At 38.0% G+C, this 22,308-nt stretch overlaps 1 protein-coding gene across 2 annotated transcripts in view; it reads right to left on the bottom strand.

The window, feature by feature from the left end:
• The window catches only part of TTC27 (tetratricopeptide repeat domain 27), a 184,442-nt gene that overhangs the window by 133,127 nt on the left and 29,007 nt on the right, over positions 1-22,308 (bottom strand). For both annotated transcript variants that reach the window (XM_060026853.1, XM_060026854.1), the window contains exons 6-7: positions 8,508-8,672; positions 6,445-6,578 (exon numbers count right to left, since the gene is read on the bottom strand). In XM_060026853.1, coding sequence (XP_059882836.1) covers positions 6,445-6,578; positions 8,508-8,672 — 299 coding nt within the window. The remainder of the gene's footprint in view (positions 1-6,444; positions 6,579-8,507; positions 8,673-22,308) is intronic.

Genomic DNA, 22,308 nt, shown 5'->3' on the forward strand with positions numbered 1-22,308 from the left:
ATAAAACCTGAAGACTTAGAGAACTTGGTAGAGTACTTGATTTCAGAATTACTACAAAGCCAAGACAGTGTTGTACTAGCATGAAGACAGACATATAGATGAAAGGAATAGAATAAAGTCCAAAATTTTAGACCCATGTTGTATGGTCAATTGATTTTCAAAGGTGTCTAGGTGAGTCAAACAAAGGAAAGGTTTTTCAATAAATGATGTTAGAACAACTGTATATCCATTTGCGAAAAAATGACCCTCCGTCCTGATCTCACACCATACACAAAAATTAAATCAAAATTAATGAGAGACCTTACTGTAGAAGCTAACACTAAAAAACTTCTAGAAAAAAAAAATCATAGGAGAAAAGCTTTGCCACTTTGGGGTAGGCAGACAGTCCTTAATTAGGACACAAAATACTCAAACCATCAAAGAAAAACTTAATAAACTGGACTTCAACAAATTAAAACTTCTGCTCTTTGAAAACATTGTTAAGAAAATGAAAAGCCAAGTTACAGACTCAGAGAACATATTCACAAAACAAATATCTGAAAAAAGGCTTGTATTCAGAATATGGAATTACAACTTAAGAAGAAGATAAACAACCCAACATAAAAATGGACAAAAGATTTGTACAGACACTTCACAAAAGTGTCTGTAAGCACATAAAAAGATCCTCAACAACAGTAGTCAAAAGGGAAATACCAATTAAAATCAGAATGAACTACTAGTACACACCCATTAGAATAGATAAAATTTAAAAGACTGACAATACTAATTGTTGACAAGGATCTGGAACAATTAGAACTTTCATACATTGCTGGTAGAAATGTAAAATGGTACAACCATAGAAAACAGTTTGCTAGTTTCTTATAATAAACATATTTACCATATGAGCTATCAGTTCCACTCCTATGTAGCTACCTATGAGAAACAAAAACATATGTCCACCCAAAAACGTGTGTGTGTGTGTGTGTATATATATATAGATAGATATAGATATATATGTATATAAATAAAAAAGTGTTCATAGCAGTTTTATCTGTAATAACCCTAAACTGGAAACAACCCAAATGTCTGTCAACAGGTAAACAGATTAAAAAGAAAAATTATGCTATATGCATTTAATAAAATTCTAATCAGAAACAAGAAGGAAGTACTGACACATGCAACTACATAGATATATCTCAACTGCTGAGCAAAAGAGGCCAGATACAAAAGAGTACATACTGTAGGATTCCAGTCACATGAAATTCTAGAAAAGGCAAACTACCTGTAGCCACAGAAAGCAGATCAATGACTCTTTAGGGCCAGAGAGGATGGGGAATTAACTGCAAAGGGGCAGGATGGAACTTTCTAGGGTAATGAAATGTATCTTGACTGTAATGGTTGTGTGTATATATTTTTCAAATCTCAGCAAACTGTACAATTAAAAATTTTCTGTGTATAAGTTATATCTCAATAAAATGGATTTTTAAAAAAATTAATCATCAAAAAATAGTAAAATCACGATGAGAAACCACTACACACAACTCACCAGAATAGCAAAAAAATTTTACCAAGCACTGGCAAGGATGCAGAGCAGCTGGTGCTCTCATACACTGATGGTGGGAATGTGAAATAGTACAACCACTTTGGAAAACACTTTGGCAGTTTCTCAAGTTGAAAATACACTTACCACACAACCTAGCCCTTCCATTCCTCGGCATTTACCCCTGAGAATTAAAAACATACGTTCACACAAAGACTTACACATGAATGTTCCAAGCAGCTTTATTCATAACAGCCAAAAACTAAAAATTGCTCGATTGTCTACCAAGAGGTGAATGGATAAACACACTGTGGCTTACCCATACAATGAAATAACTCAGCAATAAACAGGAGCTAACTATTGGTATCAAAATATAGATGAACCTCAAAACATTATGCTAAGTGAAAGAAACCAGACACAGAAGAGTCATACTATATGATTCCATTTGTTTGAGATTCTAGGAAAAAACAGCTCTAATCTGTGACAGAAAGCAGACCAGTGGGAGGGAAAGTGATTGACTGCAAAGGAGTATGGATGGACTTCTTGGCCTAATGTAAATGGTTCTGTATTTTGATTACAGTGGTGATTACATGGGTCTACCTATTTGTCAAAACTCATCAAATTGGACACTTAAAATAAGTGCATTTTATTTTATGTAAATTATTCCTCAATAAACCTAATTTAAATTTTTTTCTAATTCAATAGAAGTAGTAGCTAAAACTAGGAAGACTTTAAACTGTAGGCCTAGCTCTATCTATAAGGTTTCGAGAAAAGAGAAAAGAGTACAACAACCTCCAACAACTGCTGACAGGAGAAACACACAACTTTAGGTGGCTATTCAGGCTCCACTGAAAAAGTGTCTCCTCCTCCCTGACCCGCACAACCTCAAAAGGCAGAGCTGGCAGGTGCACAGCGCACCCTGGTGGCCAACCATTTTCAATACAAGCCTTTCATATTTTTTTTTAGGAAGCTACTTATGTAATTCTAAATTTTCTAACAGCTACACTTTAAAAAGTAAAAAAAAAATAATAAGTGATTTAACCTAATACATCAAAAATATTATCCTTGTAACATGTATCAACAGAAAATAATTAATTAGATACTATACACTCTTTCATACACAGCTTATGAAATCTAGTACATCTTTTACACTTACACTTCAGCACATCAAAGTTTGGACCAACCAATTTTCAAGTGATTAATAACCATATGTGGCTACCATATTGGACAGTGCAGCTCCAGAGTATCCAAATCTCTCACCTTTTCACATCCAGATAGGGTTGTATCAACCTGCTTTTAATATCCAATGTTTGTGGAGCACCTTTATAGATCTAATCTGATGATCCCTTAAAAAAAGTGTGATGTGGGGACTTCCCTGGTGGTCCAGTGGTTAAGAATCCGCCGTCCAATGCAGGGTTCAATCTCTGTCTGGGGAACTAAGATCCCACATGCCGCGGGGCAACTAAGCCCGCGTGCCACAACAAGAAAGAAACCCGCGCACTGCAACCAAGAGCCCCCGTGCCGCAACTAAGACCCCACGTGCCGCAACTAAGACCCATCGCAGCCGAATAAATAAATATTTTTTTTAAAAAAGTGTGATGTGGGGAAGAACAAATGAGGAGGCTAAAAATACAATAACTTTCCCAGGTTCTCACCTCGGCTAGACAATAAAGATGTGACAGGGACCCAAGTCTCCACCTCCCAGCGAGGACTCCTTCCCCTCCAGCCCCCACAGAAGACCTGAGACAGGTCAGCCTTAACAACAAGGCATTATTTATTACTCTTCAGCTACAAACAGGTGATCAAAATAGTTTCAATCTTCATTCAAGATACTCTGCGTTCCTATTCAGCTCTTTTCAAAATTAAAACTGGTTGGCTGCACCACCTACTTGCCTATGTGTTCTACAAGCCACAAATTTAAAATACTGTTCTACTTTAGTCCCACTCCAACCTCATAACGTTCTACTGAATCAAAAATTTAGCTACAGTCTTTCAGACCTCCTAGTCAAGTGATGCTTATGATACTGTTATTGCTCACCCATCATAAATTTGTTTCTTCTTTTTATGCTGCCCTTGCTGTGTAATAAACGTTATATCTAGATAATCAAACTAAAGGCTGAAACTGCAAGAGTGTGGACTTTTGGACAGACTTTGTTTTTGCACATAACCTTGTACAATCCTGCAACAGAGGCCAGTCACAGATCTAGATTGTCCTGTATTATTGCATTTTTCTTGTTCTGAATATCCTTGACATTACAGCTGACAAAAATGAAAACTGATATCGCAGATCTGTTTTCTGAAACCTTTAAAGCTAAAATCACATGCAAGAACTGACTTTGCAACTACTCATATTGACACCCTTTCAATCTGTATGAACGCTTTGGGTTGTGTAGAAGCAGCAAATCAATGGGTGCCGTTTTATCTTTAGTTAAACACCATACTGGTGTATTCATTTACACCATCTTATATGTGACACACTGCTGTACAATGTGTAATTCTGTGATCTTTATTTCCCTTTGTATTCATTTTAAGCATCTTTATAAATTGCTGTATTGTGCTTAATGTAAAAAAAAAAAGAGAAAAAGAAATTAGCACGTAATTTATCTCCAATTCATGGGACACACCATATTCAGCACTTAATGTATATTTCTTTTCAATGATGCTGATCACGTATGTGTTTGTGTTTTCTGTGAATATACAATTTTAATTTATTCTCCCTCCTCACACCGTGCCCTCATGATTGAATAATAAAGAACAGAGACTGCGCCTTTGATTTGCACATTGGGGTTGCTCATAACTGTTGGCTTATTAAAGCCTGAAGTCCAATAGCTTCAGGCTATGTAATTCCCCATTAATAACAGATTAAAAGTCTAGCAAGGTCCAAAGGGAAACACTATGTTCCTCACTGGCAATAAAATTACTGTATTTCCTCAATTCTAAGATATACATCTTCACATTGTAACATTTCTAATCACGATGTATTTTATAATCACTATAATTGGTATAATAGTGTTCCTTTTTTCCTGAAGAGTTTGGTTATTAAACAGATGGTGGGGACTTCCCTGGTGGTCCAGTGGTTAAGAATCCGCCTTCCAATGCAGGGGACGCGGGTTCGATCCCTGGTCGGGGAACTAAGATCCCACATGCTGCAGGGCAACTAAGCCCACATGCTGCAAGTACTGAGCCCATGTGCTCTGGAGCCTGGGTGCCACAACTAAAGAGAAGCCCATGCGCTGCAACAAAGAGCCCGCATGCTGCAACAAAGATCCTGTGTGCCACAACTAAGACCCAATACAGCCAAAAAATTAATAAATAAAATTTAAAAAAAAAAACCAGATGGTGTATTTTATAATCTAATGGTATCTGAATAAGAAAATATCATACATAACTGATTAAACAAGCAAGTCTATCTTCCATCCATGAGTAAAAAGCTGTTTCTATCTAATCCATACCTACATCACATAATTTGTACTTTCCACCTTTAAGTGGTAATTAATGAAGATCATAAAACTATCAGAATGTATTTTATTTCAAGTATGAAAGAATAAATTCTGTATTAAATTGTACATCATTTTTATACATTCCTCATAAGAGTCATCACATTCTATTTATAATCATAGGAGACAATTTTCAATACGAGAACTCCACACTAATAAACAAACAAACAAACAACAATGGATTACTGAATTAAATGCTTAGATTGCGGAATTAAATCTCTTTTCATTGATGCTGTGCTATGGCCTAAAAACCAGCTTAATGATACTTAATCTAAGACTCAGGGAGGGACTTGGGTTACATCAAATAGCTGAAGGAGAAGGGTCTGGGATATACAAGGAGGAAATGGAGGATGGAAGCAGGTATCAACACAGTTCCCTGACCAGCATCAACACAGCAGCACAAATACTTGTTCAACTGTGGCTCTACCTACATCAGGAGATATAGGCTGTCCTCTGTGCAGTCTCATCCCTGAGTTTCTCCATCTTTCCCTTCCTTCCTTCCTTCCTTCTCCTCTTAGATCAGTAACTTTCCCCACCCTGAAGTTACCACAAAAGCAAACAGAAGCTGGAGCAAGCCCAGGAGGGACGTAAGATCGCATCAAAGGCCTTCCTCAGGACTCCTTACTGCTGCCACTCTTTCCCATCTCCCTAGTCCCTACCCTTGGCATTATTTTCAGTACACAACAGAATTTTCGTGTTCAATGCACCAAGTAAATTTGTTTGCAGGCTCTGGAATGAAAAGTAGCAAGACATGGGCTTCAAGGACGGTAACATCAACCAAAGAACAAGCAAAAATGTTGGTTTGGGGTCTCTGGGATAAGAAAATGTAAATGCTAATGGCCTCCATGGAAGCAGATGGAAAGGCCTATTGAGCAGGTAAACTGACTAAAAGCTATAAATTTAAGCTACAAGAGAATGTATTAGCCAAGTCAAGAAAACATACTAAGGCAGCAACCAGCCCAGTAATGACATAGTAGTAACTAAGGACAGACCAGAAAACTGGTAAAAAGGAATTCTGATCATCTGTTTACATAGTTAGAAGAAACCCAAGAAATTTCAAGGCTCTTAATATTTGAAAATATCAACAGAAGGCAAAAAATATGGTAGCCACTGGAAAAATTACTCTCTACTCAGTCTGCCTTTTGGACTTTTTTCAAGGGTAGTAATACATAACTAACTGCATTACTAATTCATACTTACTGAAGTCTAGGGAAAAAACAACATTTTATCTCTATTTAAAGGTAAAAATGGCTTAAAAAAATGGGTCCTGTTTTGTTTTGTTTTGTTTTAAAACATCCAGCCACCTTGTAAAAGCTCAAGAAGGGTCAAAAGAAGCCTCTTCCCACCCCATCCAGTGTTTCTACAAAACTCACCTATGGAAACTGTTAGACTTGGATGCTAATTTAAATAATTTACAATCCTACTTACCTTGGTTAAATATTCCTGAGGAGTGGGTGCTGGAGTGAATTCATAATTTGAAAACACAGCTCCTTCCCTTCTTACATCTAGAATAAGTTGGGCCACGTAATTTTCCTGGAACCGTGTCCTTTTTCCCAAAGCACCTGAAAAAATATATACTAAATTATATGTATCAACTTGTCAATCAGACATACAGTACAATCTTAAAGAGTAGTATTTTCAGAGTGCTTTAGAGCTTATGAGGTATTTTCTCCATTTCAAATAAGAGAAACCTGAGGCTCAAAGATGACTTTAAAATGACTTTTTATAAAATTATAAAGCCAGTAAGTTATAAGGTCAAAACTCAAACCCAGGATTTCTGCCACTAGTTTCCACATAGTTACTTTTTCACTAAACTACCTCCCTTCTCAAAAAACATAACTCATTAGGTGTCATAGAGAGAAGAAATACTATCCTCTCCATACAACAGATGAAAAAAGGGAAGTTCTGAAGTGCAGTCATTTGCTCAAGATCACAGGGTTTTCAGTATCAGAGCCAGGGCTTAAAGCCAGGGTCTTCAGGTTCTAAATCCCAGTCTTTCTATTACACTATCTGGCTCCACGTAAGACCAAATTTTTTTTCATTTTGTATCTGAAATAACTTGCTGCAGAACAGCTTTAAGAGAAGCAAAACCTCTGACATCTATTCTCTAGCAAGAGTCAGATTACAAAGACCCTTGATTACAAAGACCAGTCTAAGAAGTCTGGATTTTATCCTGTGATGAGTCTGGCTCTACTTTATACAACAACCATTTAAACACGTTATACTAAAAATAGCTATTGAGATGGTCTAACACAGCTTACTTTTTTATAGTAAGGCTAGAGCTGAAAAGAAAAAAGTAATAATCTGATTCTCATTTTATATTTGTGAGCACATTTGTATTTTTAAGTTCTTCAGCCTTAACTTGGAAAAAAATATGAAGAACTAGCTAGTAAATACACCAACAGCTAAAGCTGACTATACTGGGTACCATGATACTAGTTTTTTAAATAATCCAAAAAAAGAAGTCTCCTAGGACCGAAATATTTAAAAACAAAATCTCTGAAACTAACCTCACAACTTATATTACATATATCTCAAAAACAAGACTCCAACTTACACCTGGCCATTGTCACAAAGTTATAAGTTGGATATTTAATAATTCTCCCCATACAAACAATGTAATAAAAGGTGGGTAAGATGCCAGACTAGGCCACAAAGTCACATTTACCTCATAATGTACCTGAAGGATTTTATTGACAGGACTACCTCAAAAAGCACAGAGTTTGGGGACTAAGAATGGGCCTTAGAGATAATCTAGACCAAGCCTACGCAGGACAAGCAGTTTCAATCATTTCAACATTCACAGATTTTTGTTTCAACATTCACAGAGCCCAGGTTCAACAGGTATAAATGGTGTGACCCACTGATGATGTCTGATTTTCATGAATGTCTTCAATATAGAATGCCAATTACATTGTGAGACTAGGGACAGGGCAATACATTAAGAGAAAATAATGTTTCTTATTTGGTACTCAGAAAAAAACACAGAGATCTTGGGAAAAATTCTGCAATTTATTTGTTCTTCCAACAAATGTTTATTGAGTGCCTACTGTATGCCAGACAGTGTTCTAAGGCCATGAAGAAACATCTAAACAAAACAGTCAAAAATTTCTGTTCTTAAGAAATACAAGAAAGGCAGGATGGAAGCCGCAGGTGGGTATTTAACAGAAAGGGCAAACTAAATTTGGGAATCAGGAGGGGCCTTGGGAAGCCCACATGCACAACCAAATACACAAAGTTCATTTGTGTACTGCCCAGCTGCCACATACTACTGACATGTCTAACTAGACATGGGCATCTACAGGAATAAAGTATATGATTTCAACTTTGTTCTAAAACTATGAATTTTTAAATAAAATCTATTTTTGTAAAGCAAACAAGAGGACACAGATAATAAAATACAACCATACAATACAGCCAAACTATCAATTATATATTAGTTTATCATAAAAATAAATCAATTATCCACAAAACGTCAAAAAAAATCTTACCTGTCAAATCAATTTGTAATCTGCAGATCTCTTTAGCAATATTGAACTGATCTTTTGCTTTTTTATATTCATAATAATATAAAAATATATATGCACATTCCAGATGGAACTGAACAGCCAAATATCGACCTGAATCATCTACAAACAGATCCTCTAGTTTCATCACTGTAAGACAAAAGATGAAACATTGAAAAGTATGATGAGAATAAAAATATATTATAAAGTAAAACACTGAGTCCATAATATATGAAATATATATATTACATAGTTCCTGCTCTTAAAGAATTTCAAATCTGGAAGATGAGAGACACATATAATAATAGTTTACAGTAAGCATTCTCTGAGCACTTACACGTTCCAAGCTTCAAGCTAAGGATATTATATACATTATCTCCTTTATTCCACACAATCCTAGGAGATATGATTCATAACCCTACTCTTTCTTATTTTAGAGTACTTGTCTTAATCGTACAATAAAAAAATATGACAACACAAGGTGATGATACAATATACCAAGTGAATCTGCAAAGTTAAACGATATGAAAATCTAATGAACAGATCAGCTTACAGACAGTTTTCCACATAAAGAATGTAGAATTTCTCCCTTAAAAGAAGAAACAGATATATATCCATATAGAGCTAAGACAATATGAGTATCAAATAGAAAATGAATAAGTATTGGCTTAGCAGTCATATTCTACTTTATTTCTCTAAACACATGAGATGAAAAGATGGGAGAATAATAGCCTAATAACATGGTATCTGAAATAAGATGATTTTCAAAATTAATTATATATAATAAAGGGGCTAGTTGGCATACACCAAGGGAGTTTCCAACAGGTCACCTCATCCATCCCTCTACAATATCCCTGAAAAACTATCCTTCACAAATGTTCCCGGAACAGGATCAGCATTGCACAAAACAGTTTACATGAATGAAAGTATAATGAATGAATAGAAAACACACTTAGAATGTCCAAAAATTGAGAATCAGTTTTCTGTAATTCAAGCTGAGAGGGAAGTGACATTGATCGATGGCTACTCTGCTCAGCACTACGTATTTTACATGTTGTGTTAATTCTCACAATGATGTCTTTAGGGTTGACATTAACCCCATTGAACTCATTAGAAAACTGAGCTTACATCGCTTACTGACTAGTCACCTCACCTGTTAAATGACAAAGCCAGAATTTGAATCCAAACTTGTTGGGAAAACGGGAGGAGGGAGCTGGCATTGGAAGGACAAAGGTGTAGAGATGATGTTACAAAACCTAATCTACTTTCTCACCAAGTAATCGGACAGAAACCTACAGCTAAGAAACAGACATCCTTTGTCTTACCATGAACTGAAAATAAAATGAGTCTGAAAAAGAAAGTGTTTTTCTATATACTGTCAGTCCTTTAAAGAGATTCTTAACTCAAATAAAGAGACTAAATCAAGATGTACATGTCTTAGGACTTCCTTGGTGGCACAGTGGTTAAGAATCCACCTGCCAATGTAGGGGACACGGGTTCAAGCCCTGGTCTGGGAAGATCCCACATGCCGTGGAGCAACGAAGCCCATGTGCCACAACTACTGAGCCTGCGTTCTAGAGCCCGTGAGCCACAACTACTGAGCCCGCATGCCCCAACTACTGAAGCCCGCGTGCCTAGAGCCCGTGAGCCACAACTACTGAGCCCGCATGCCCCAACTACTGAAGCCCGCGTGCCTAGAGCCCACACTCTGCAACAAGAAAAGCCACCGCAATGAGAAGCCTGCGCACCGCAACGAAGAGTAGCCCCCGCTCGCCACAACTAGAGAAAGCCCGCATGCAGCAACGAAGACCTAATGCAGCCATAAATTAATTTTTTTAAAAAAGATGTACATGTCTTACTTCAAAAGGCAGACAGGCATACAAACACGAACTCCTCACTGTGAAAATCCTTCAACAGATTTCCTCCATGCAAACCAAACTCAAGAAAAGGTGGATCTGATGATACTCCATGCTGTCAGTGAGTGCTTTTTCTTTTTAAACTTTCTCTTCTTTTGTCTGCCCATTATTCCTGAGTGTCTAGCCACTACTCTCAGAAATATAACCTTCTATGAGCTTAGCACAATTCACAAATGACACAATTTCACCTAATTGTCAATGACAGTAATCTTCTCTAAAGGTTCTGGATGCCAACTGTATTAAGGGATGTTGCCTAAGGTTTTTCAAAATCCTCTCTCAAATATCACAAAACGGCCATTTCTGCACTTAAGTAGGCTTGTTATGCTGTGATCACTCACAAAGGTCTAGGGAGGACCACCAAATTTAAACTGTCCTAATAACACATAAGTCACATAAATGCTCAAAGCAAGATGTGTATATCTATCGTCCCTCCTACCTACCCACTTACCTACTTGTAGAAATATATGTGTGTGTGTGTGTGTGTGTGTGTGTGTATACACACAAACACATATTAGTACAATTGGTTCTGATCTTCTACTTCTGTGCTTTTTCTGCATTTCTTACATGTTCAGGGGTCAAAGACTGTTCAAAAAGTAGGATAGATACTAATTTTTTTAAGAATTAGTTTAATCTTTAATTCCACCAGCATGACCAATTACTCTCCCAATAAAAATACCTTTAAGAAACTGGATTTAAAATTTTTAATATATTTTTGTGTTAATGATTGTGTTGGGAACAAAATGACTGCTGAGAACAAAATAAGGAATCATCAAAAGACAAAAACTAAATGAAAACTGCAACCTTAGGAATTAAGCACACAGTCTGCCATATTCTGCCCGGAAGCTACCTACCAAACCTTTAGGGACCTGAGGATTCCACTCTGATGGCTGCAAGGAGCACCAAAGTCAAAAGATCAGACCTGAACCTACCCAAAGTAGGCAATCTAGCCAAAGAGCTCCATTTAAAACTGAGCCCCAAAGAACTGTGTCTTCAATGGAAGTTAAAAAGAACTAGGTCTGCCACGCAGAAGAGGTCAAAAAGGAAAATGGCAGTGGGCAAAGGGGAAAACATTTATCCCAAGAATTCATCACCATAAGCTAGCTTTCACACAGATTTGTAGACAATATTCAGTCAAAAAAAAAAAAAAAGACCCCACAAAAACAAATAGGGCTTCCCTGGTGGCGCAGTGGTTGAGAGTCCGCCTGCCGATGCAGGGGACAACAGGTTCGTGCCCCGGTCCGGGAAGATCCCACATGCCGCGGAGCGGCTAGGCCCATGAGCCATGGCCGCTGAGCCTGCACGTGCGGAGCCTGTGCTCCACAACGGGAGAGGCCACAGCAGTGAGAGGCCTGCATACCGCAAAAACAAAAACAAAAAAACCCTACCCCTCAAGCCAAGAATTTAGGTCCCCAGAGAAGTAGCACAAACAAAGAAAAATCCTCTTTTGTAGGAATGCAACTTCAACCAGGATTCAATGAATTCCCACAGATAAATTTCCAAGGAACAAGAGCTCACAGAAAACAACAACCACCACCAAAAAACAGAACATTAGCAGAAACAGCAAAAGGCAGAAACACACCTTCAAAGCCTTCAGAGGCTGAAATTGTGAGATACCCATACATGAAATATTCAATAGGTTTCAAAAAATAAAAGGCTAGAAAATATGAACAAGGAAAAAGAAACTATAGAAATCTACCAGGCAAATCAGAAAAGAAACCAAAAATAGTTTAGAAAAAACACTTTAATTAAAATTAAAAATTAAATGGACAGACCAGAGAACTAGAAGATAGATCTAAATAAAATTATTCAGGAGGCAACACAGGGCAACAAAGAGATAGAAAATAAAAGAATTAAAGAACGTTGAGGATGCAGATGAGAAGTTCTAATGTGTCTGAAGATCTAGAAGGAGAAAATAGATAATGAAGAAGAGATGATATTTGAAGAGACAATGGCTAAGCATTTCCAGAGATGTGGAAAGAAACTAAATCTCAGAATCAGGAAGCCCACTAAATCCCTAACAAGATAAAGAGAAATCCACACCTAGTCCAGTAACAGTCAAACTAAAGAATGCCAAATATAAAGACAAGATCTTAAGAACAGCAAAAGGAAAAATGCACACAAACGAAGAATAGTTGGACCAACGCCTGATTTCTCAATGCCAACAGTGGAATCAGAAGAAAACAGATTAATATCTTCATGGTACTGAGAGAAAATAACTATGAACCTAGAATCCTTTAGCTGACAATTCAAGGAGAGTGAAATAATGATATTTCCAAGTAAAAAGAAGCAGAGTTTATCACCAAGATATGTTTGCTAAAACTGAACTGCTAAATTACTTTAAATAACTTTTAGTATACAAAAACATAACTTTTAAAAATAAATTTATTTATTTATTTATTTTTGGCTGTGTTGGGTCTTCGTTGCTGCGCATGGGCTTTCTCTAGTTGCAGCAAGTGGGGGCTACTCTTCATTGTAGTGCACGGGCTTCTCATTGGGGTAGCTTCTCTTGTTGTGGAGCACGGGCTCTAGGTGCACAGGCTTCAGTAGTTGTGGCATGCGGGCTCAGTAGTTGTGGCTAATGGGCTCTAGAACGCAGGCTCAGTAGTTGTGGTACACAGGCTTAGTTGCTCCACGGCATGTGGGATCTTCCTGGACCAGGGCTTGAATCCATGTCCCCTGCATTGGCAGGCGGATTCTTAACCACTGCACCACTAGGGAAGTCCCCCAAAACATAACTTTTATTACCTCCATACCTCCCCTAGGTAGAGAAAAATGAGAAAACATTGCCCAAAGACAGACAGGAAAAAGCCAAGGATCATAACCCAACACTGCAGTTTCAGACTTCAAAAAACAGTACATCTTTGGAGTGTGGAAAGGAAGAAGGCCAAGTCTCTTTATGAACAAGTGTGAAGGAGCGTTGAGAATTTTATCTATTTTTAAAGCTTCTGATTTAGAGTAAAAGTTGAAAGCTGCTGGAAGTACTGTATCTGCTTCAGCAGAGATACTTTCCAATGTTAATTAAGCTACTGATAAAGACATAAAACTTAGAAGAGTAAAGAGCAATGAAAAGGTAGAGAATTGGTGTTTCCCCAAAAGCAACCCCATCATCCTAGTGACAACATTCTCATGAGAAGCTGAATCTCATGGATATTAACTAGACAAACACGTACAGGATTATTTAATTTCTTAAATATACAGCATAACCATCAATAAAACTGATCAAACATGCCCTAGCTAAAGCCATTTAACTGATTCCCATTGCTCTTAGGATAAAAACAAAATTCCTAAACATCCCCTATCATATCCTATACAGTCCTGGACCTCCACCTCCCACACTGTCCGCTCTCTGCTTCAACCACAATGACCTTAGACCATCTTGCTCATGCCACAGAGCCTTTACGGTTCACATAAGCCCTTCTTTCTGGCATCAAAGTTTGCCAAGTCAGACATTTATCGACTACCCTGTCATCCATTTATAAGATACTGCTTATCTTAGCCTATTATACATCCAAAATCCCTTATCTGCAATGATGAAATTTTTTTAAATCCCCGCAAACCTAAAGTGTTTTTGCAATTTGTTTTGGGGGAAAAGATCTGAACTGACCTCATTTGGCAGCAAAATTGGACATGAATGGACAGGTAGAACTAGCCCTCCGGAATATAACAAAGGGTAGGGAAAAGTAAGAGTGCAAATTATAATACATGAGGAATAGAAGCTTTTGCCACTTAGGGGAACCTGGGGCTCCTGTTTGCCTCAGCTAATTTTTAAAGTCTACCTTCGAGGATCCAAACACAGCAGAAGATTGGACATAGTCCAGAGGTCTCACGTCTGTCAAAAGAAGACAGGTGAATGAACTATGAAACACCAACATACTAGAATATTAGACAGCTGTAAAAAGGAATGATCTTCAAAATACATTAAGGAGGGGCTTCCCTGGTGGCGCAGTGGTTCAGAATCTGCCTGCTAATGCAGGGGACACGGGTTCGAGACCTGGTCTGGGAGGATCCCACATGCCGCGGAGCAACTAGGCCCGTGAGCCACAACTACTGAGCCTGCGCATCTGGAGCTTGTGATCCGCAACAAGAAAGGCCGCGACAGTGAGAGGCCTGCGCACTGCGATGAAGAGTGGCCCCCACTTGCCACAGCTAGAGAAAGCCCTCGCATAGAAACGAAGACCCAACACAGCAAAAATAAATAAATTAATTAATAACCTCCTACCCCCAACATCTAAAAAAAAAAAAAATGATTAAAAGAACAGGATTTGGTTTTCAGCTTTAAAAAAAAAAAAAAAAAATTAAGGAAATAAAGTCCCAAACAGCAATGTGTGTGTGTATACGTGTGTATATACATAAAATATATTTTATGTTATATATATATATATATATAAAATATTTTGTGTAACATGAAGGAAGGGAGAATACCAAAGAGCAAAAAGAAAACTAGAAGAATAAACCAAAAATTAATAAAACTAATAAAGGGAAAAAGAGAGAATAGGGTAGAAGGAAAACAGAGATAGATGAGAAACTTCTCTGAAGAGACCTTAACTTGACCTTGACTCTTCTCTGAAGAGTTCTGATTCTGGAATCACGTAATTATTTTATATATTCAAAAAATCAAAAATAAAAACATCAATCCCTAAAAATTGAAAACAAATGGAAAAATATAACTCTAACTATATAACAAGTTGGTGACAAGGGAAAGAATTATTGCAAATGTCTTTAAAATGTTTTGCCTTAGAGCATAGTATACATCCTTAAGGTAACATATTCTAGGGGCAAAGAGAGTTGCAAAGAAATCTTGAGCCTTATTCAGTGGTCTTATTGTTAGTAGGAATGCTGGCATTGTTTTGAAACTTTTGATATATACAACAAAGCAAGTAAGTAATTATGTTTATGTTGTTAGGAACAAGATTTTCAGTTTAAGAGAAGAAGGATATAAATATGAAATCAAAGATATTGATACACTGCAAGGTTAAATTTTTTTATATCATATTATTTCTTTACTACTATCATACTGTTGAAATTACTATAGTTTTAGAGTAACTTTTATATCTAAGGGAAAGTCTGCATCATTATTTTTCTCTTTAAAAATCCTCTTGACTATTCTTACATACTTTTTCTTCCAAAATCAATTTGCATATTCTCTCTTCAAAATGTAATTGCACTTACTGTAATTGCACAATTAGCATCTTTACGATACTGATCATCCTATTCAAGAAAACAGTATGTCTTTAACATTTTTAGTAAAGTTATACAATTGACTTCATTTTGGTTTTGGACATTTTAAGAAATTCCTAGGTTAAATCTTTTTTTCACCTTTTTATTGAAATAAAATTGACATATAACATGATATTAATTTCAGGTATAAAACATAATGATTCAATATATGTATATACTGCAAAATGATCACCACAGTAAGTCTAGTTAACATCCATCACCACATACAGTTACAAGTTTTTTTTCTTGTGATAAGAACTTTTAAGACCTACTCTCTCAGCAACTTTCGATACAGAATTATTAACTATAGTCACTATGCTGTACATGCAAGGTTAAATTTTTCAACAGCTTTATTTAGATAATTCACATGCGTACAAGCCCAACAACCTGAAGTGTGAAACTCAATGGCTTTTAGTATATTCCAAGAAATCTGCAACCATCACAAGTCAACTCTAAAACATTTTTATCACCTCAAAAATAAATCCTGAACCCTTTAGCTATCACTCTCCTCCGCCCACCCCTCCCATAGCCCTAAATACAACTAATCTACTTTCTGACTCTAAATCTGCCTATTCTGGACATTTCATATAAATGAAATCATATACTATGTAGTCTGTCATAACTGGCTTCTATAACTTAGTATGATGTTTTCAAGGTTCACTTGTGTTGTAGTATGTATCAGCACTTCATTTGTTTATGGCTAAATAATACTACAATGGAATCCACTGTATGGATATACAATATTTTGTTTATCCATATATCACTTGATGGACACTTCCATCTTTTAGTTATTACAAATAATGCTGCTATAAACATTCATATACAAGGTTTTGTATGGACCTACGTTTTCATTTCTCTTGGGTATATACCTAGGAGTTGAACTGCTGGATCAGATGGTGATTCTGTACTTAACTGTTTAAGAAACTGCCAAACTGTCTTCCAAAATGGCTGTACCATTATACATTTCCACCAGCAGTGTTCCAATTTTTCCACGTCCTCAACAATACTTGTTATTATCTCACTTTTTTTATTATAGCCAGTCGTGGGAGTGTGAACTTACATCTCACCATGGTCTTGATTCTCACTGCCCTAATGGCTAATGATATCGAACTTTTTTTTTGTTTTTGTTTTTGTTTTTGTTTTTGCGGTACGCGGGCCTCTCACTGTTGTGGCCTCTCCCGTTGCGGAGCACAGGCTCCGGACACGCAGGCTCAGCGGCCATGGCTCACAGGCCCAGCCGCTCCACGGCATGTGAGATCTTCCAGGACCGGGGCACGAACCCACGTCCCCTGCATCGGCAGGCGGACTCTCAACCACTGCGCCACCAGGGAAGCCCGATATGGAACATTCTTTCATGTACTTATGTCTTCTCTAGATAAACATCTGCTTAGATCCTTTGCCCATTTTTAATTGGGTCTTTTTTTTTTATAATTGGGTTGTCAGAGTTCTTTACATATTCCAGATACAAGTCCCTTATGATATATATGATTTGCAAATATATTCTCCCATTCTATGGCTTGTCTTTTCACTTTCTTGATAGTGTCCTTTGAAACCCAAAAGTTTTTTAAATTTTGATGAAGTCTAACGTATCTATTTTTTTTCTTTTGTTGCTCATGCTTTTCGTGTCATATTTAAGAATCTGTTGCCAAATCTAAGGTCATAAAGATTTACCCCTATATTTTCTCCTAAGAGTCCTATAGTTTTAGCCCTTTCATTTAGGTCTCTAATCCACTTAAATTTAACTTTTGTAGACAGTATAAGGTAAGGGTCCAATTTCATTCTTTTGCATGTGGTTACCCACTTGTCCCAGCTGAAAAGACTACTTTTTCCCCATTGAAACATTTTATATGTAAAGTAAAACAAGTAATTACATTAATATTGTTAGAAACAAGATCTCCAGTTTAAGAAAAAGATATAAATACCATTATAAACACTTTGTAAGGTTAAATTTTAATTGGAGCTCTTTGGTCAGGGTCAGGGACTTAACAGGCATGTCTTCTGGGGCCTGGTCTGAATGGGGATTCAACCAGCATGTTTGCCAAAAACAAAGTCTCAACAAGGGCCTCAGCTGGGTGCTTGCCCTAAGTTTGAGACATGACTTATGCGTTCCTAAAACCAGGACTGGTGACTTGACCAAAGACTCAGCCAGCATGTTTGCAAGGTCCAGGGCTCACCCGGAGAGTCTGCTGGGGCTGGGGATCAGTCAGAGACTAGAGCAATATGTTTGCGGGGCTGGGGTCTCAACTGGCGTGCTCAACAGGGCCAGGGACTTAACCAACAGTCAACAGAGCCAGGTCAAGGATTAAGCTGTGTGTTACCCAAGGTCAGAGCCAAGGGAGCAGCCTGCACAGTAGAGGTATGGCTGGGAAGACTGTACAAGTACTCATATTGAGGTTAATGGGAGCCTGGTTTTTCACTGTCAAAGAAAAGAGTTAGAAATTTGGAAGAGAGAAGACTAAAATAAGCCCTGTGATATTGGATTGGAATTGGAGATTATGTAAATTTGTGGTTTTTAATACAAAGATAAATATAGAAATAGATACAGATGTGTACATGTACTTATATATACATATACACATACTTTCCAGCTATGTCTGTTGAAAGGCTTTAAAAGGAACCAGAGCTCCTTGGAGAAATTACTGATTCCAGGGCCAGAGCAAATAAGGCTAAAGCATCTTCTTATGTCAGAAAATAAAGAAGTGCCCAAAGATATGTTGAAAGCGCACAGAAGCCAATTTCAACAAGCTCCAACTGGCCAAATCTGGGACAATTTGAGCATCAAAACAATTATAGTAACAATTATAATCTACTGAATAAATTAGGAATCTGTGACCACATACCAGTATCAATATATAAACGCATAAATTCAAAGTTTAGTGAGGAACAGGAGACTTACATGGTCTCTAAGTACATCATCATAAAGCAGCAATTAATTATAAAGAGTAACAGCCAAAAACTGGAAGCAATCCAAATTTCCATCAACAGATGAAAGGATAAACAAACTGCGGTATTCCCATACAATGGAACACTACTCAAAAATTAAAACGAATGACCTACCGGGTGAATCAAAATAATTATGCTGAGTCAAAGAAGCCAGGCCACAAAAAAAAAAAAAAATAAGAGTACAGACTGTATGAATCAACTTTTATAAAATTCAACAAAATGCAAACTGATATATAGCTATAGAAAGCAGATGAGTGGTGGCCTGAAGAGGCTGAAGGAGAGATCAGGAAGAGTGAGAGGACAGGGCTCCCGAGAAGCACAAGGAAGCTTTTGGGAGCAAAGTATTTGTTCATTATCTCAATTGTGGTGATGGTTTCATGGGTGTAAACATATGTCCAAACTTTACAAATTATACATTTTAAGTATGTCAGGTGTACTGCATGTCAATTTTATCTCAATAAAGCTGTTTCAAAAATTAAAAAATATAAAGAGAAAATGGATAATTCTGTAGTGAAGAAGACTGACAAATAAAATACCACTTTAGTCGAGTGACCAAAGTTAGTATCACCAGTAATGGAACCAACTGAAATCATGCACCATCTGATAGGATGCAATGACAGTAACACAGCATGATTTCTGTGACAGACCTAGACTGAAAGAGACTAAAGGGATATGACAACTAAATGTAACACTTGATTCTGGACTGGGTCATTTTGCTTTTTAGGACGTTTTAGGGACAACTGGCAAATCCTGAATGGCAGTAATTAAATATTTGTATTGTATCGATGTTAATTGCCTAATATTGATTGTTGTATTGTGGTTGTATAGGAAAATGCCTTCATAGAAAAAATACCCTAAACTATGGAGGAGTGATAGGCCATCAGTTCAGCAACTTATTCTTAAACGGTTTCAGAGGGGAAAAAAAAGTTCTTTGTGCTATACTTGCAACTTTTCTAGAGGTTTATGTTTCAAGAAAATTTTTTTAAGTCCAAAATATTAGCAACTAATAAAGAAAAATAATTAAGAACATATCTGGCCTTTCCTACATAAAACAAATTTTAGGGTTTTCACAGAGCCCTGGTTGATGAGGATGAGTTCTTTACAAAAGAATTCTAGATATGTACTTAAGATTAATATAGACAGATTGCACTTTCAGAGCCAAATGTAGCCTGGGTTGCCTCAGTAACATGCCAACCAAATGGAAACTTCATAAGATCCTCAATAGGTGGATGGAGGGTATCCATCGTAAGTCATGAAAACCAGGGAGGCACACACAGCCATAGGAAAGTGACAGCCAATTTCAACTCATTTCTTAAAAAAAACAAACAAAAATCTTCTTCTCCCCAACTTCCATACTTTCCAAGCTTGTTTCCTACATTGCCCTCTCTGATTTTTCTTCCATCCCACAATTCTAATCAATATCTACTGAAATATTATATATGCTTACAATTGTGCTATATCCTACAGCACAGTTTAAGCCCTACTCTCTGCAAAAAAGAAGATGGGGGAAGAAGCACTAGGAAGAGAAGACACATAATCATTATTCAACACACAGTTAATTTGATTTGAAATTGGGTATAAATTGACCATAAATACCAAAGGGGGGGAAATTCATAAAGCTGGGATAGTTGAACAAACCTCGTCAGAAGGGCTGGGCCTTAAAAGATGGGTAGAATTTGGCTATAACTCCACCTCTAGACTGTAAGGGTCACAGCAGTGTCTTATTCACTGCTGTTTAAGTCTAGCACTTGTCATAGTTGGTGTTTAATAAATATCCTAGGAGTGAACAAATATTTAAAAACCCTTTGACGGCTGTCACCAACAAGATAGAAATCCAATTTCCTATCCATCTAGCTCCTGTCAACCTGTTTCAACCTCATAACCTGACACACAACTCCTAACATCGCTCCAACCATTCCAAACTACTGGAATCCCCAAATGCACAAAGATGTTTCAAGTCTATGTGCCTCTCTTTGTACATATTATATGTCATTTCCAACTTCACCTAATAAATTCTTACTCATTCTTCAAGAATCAGTTCAAGCATTAGCCACTTTGTAAAGCCTTCTCTGGTCTCTCAAGTTTAGACTAATCATATCCTTTCATTCATTCCTTCCTTTTTCTTTTTTAATTGAAATATAGTTGATGTACAATATTTTGTCATTTTCAAGTGTACTACATAGGGATTTCACATTTGTATACATTATGAAATGATCACCACCGTAAGACTAATAACCATCTGTCCCCATACAAAGTTATTACAATATTACTGACCCATTTCTTATGCTGTATATTAAGTCTCCAAGGCTTATTTATTTTATAAATAGAGGTTTGTACCTCTTAATCCCTTTTACCTATTTTGCCCCTCCCACCTTTCTCCCCTCTGGCAACCACTGTATCTATGAGTTGGTTTTCATTGTTGTGTTTCTTTGTTTTGTGTTTTGGATTCCACATATAAGTAAGGTCACACAATTTTTGTCTTTCTCTGACTTACTTCACTTAGCATGATACCCTCAAGGTTCATCCATGTTGTCACAAATAGCAAGGTTTCTTTCTTTCTTTTTTTTTTTTTTTAATGGCTGCCATCCCCTCCTCTTTTCTTCTACTTGTGAAGCAGGAGGGAAGGGGGGCAGGGCACAACCACTGAAAGAATGACATAGCCCGAGGGCATAACATGAACTGATTAGAACCAAGGAGACCTTCAAGATGGAGGAAGGGTAAGACGTGGAGATCACCTTCCTCCACACAAATACATCAGAAATACATCTACATGTGGAACAGCTCCTACAGAACACCTACTGAATGCTGGCAGAAGACCTCAGACTTCCCAAAAGGCAAGAAACTCCCCACGTCCCTGGGTAGGGCAAAAGAAAAAAGAATAAACAGAGACAAGAGGATAGGGATGGGACCTGCACCAGTGGGAGGGAGCTGTGAAGGAGGAACAGTTTCCACACACTAGGAAGCCCCTTTGTGGGCGGAGACTGTGGGTGGCGGAGTGGGGAAGCTTCGGAGCCACAGAGGAGAGCGCAGCAACAGGGGTGCAGAGGGCAAAGCTGAGAGATTCCCGCACAGAGGATTGATGCCGACCAGCACTCACCAGCCCGAGAGGCTTGTCTGCTCACCTGCCAGGGCGGGCGGGGCTAGGAGCTGAGTCTCGGGCTTCAGAAGTCAGATCCCAGGGAGAGGACTGGGGTTGGTTGCATGAACACAGCCTGAAGGGTGCTAGTGCGCCAAAGCTAGCCAGAAGGGAGTCTGGGGAAAAGTCTGGACCTGCCTAAGAGGCAAGAGACTTTTTCCTGCCTCTCTGTTTCCTGGTGCGTGAGGAGAGGGGATTCAGGGCGCCGCCTAAACAAGCTCCAGAGACAGGCGCGCGGACCCCAGAGATGTGCATGAAACACAAAGGCTGCTGCTGCTGCCACCAAGAAGCCTGTGTGCGAGCACAGGTCACTATCCACACCTCCCCTCCCGGGAACCAGTGCAGCCCGCCACTGCCGGGGTCCCATGATCCAGGAACAACTTCCCCAGGAAAATGCACAGTACGCCTCGGGCTGTTGCAACATCATGCTGCCTCTGCTGTTGCAGGCTCAACCCGCATCCTGTACCCTCCCTCCCCCCGGCCTGAGTGAGCCAGAGCCCCCGAATCAGCTGCTCCTTTAACCCCGTCCTGCCTGAGCGGGGAACGGGTGCCTAAACGGGTGCCTACAGGCAGA

The sequence above is a fragment of the Delphinus delphis genome, chromosome 12 (genome assembly GCF_949987515.2).
Source record: "Delphinus delphis chromosome 12, mDelDel1.2, whole genome shotgun sequence".
In the NCBI taxonomy this organism is placed as follows: domain Eukaryota; kingdom Metazoa; phylum Chordata; class Mammalia; order Artiodactyla; family Delphinidae; genus Delphinus; species Delphinus delphis.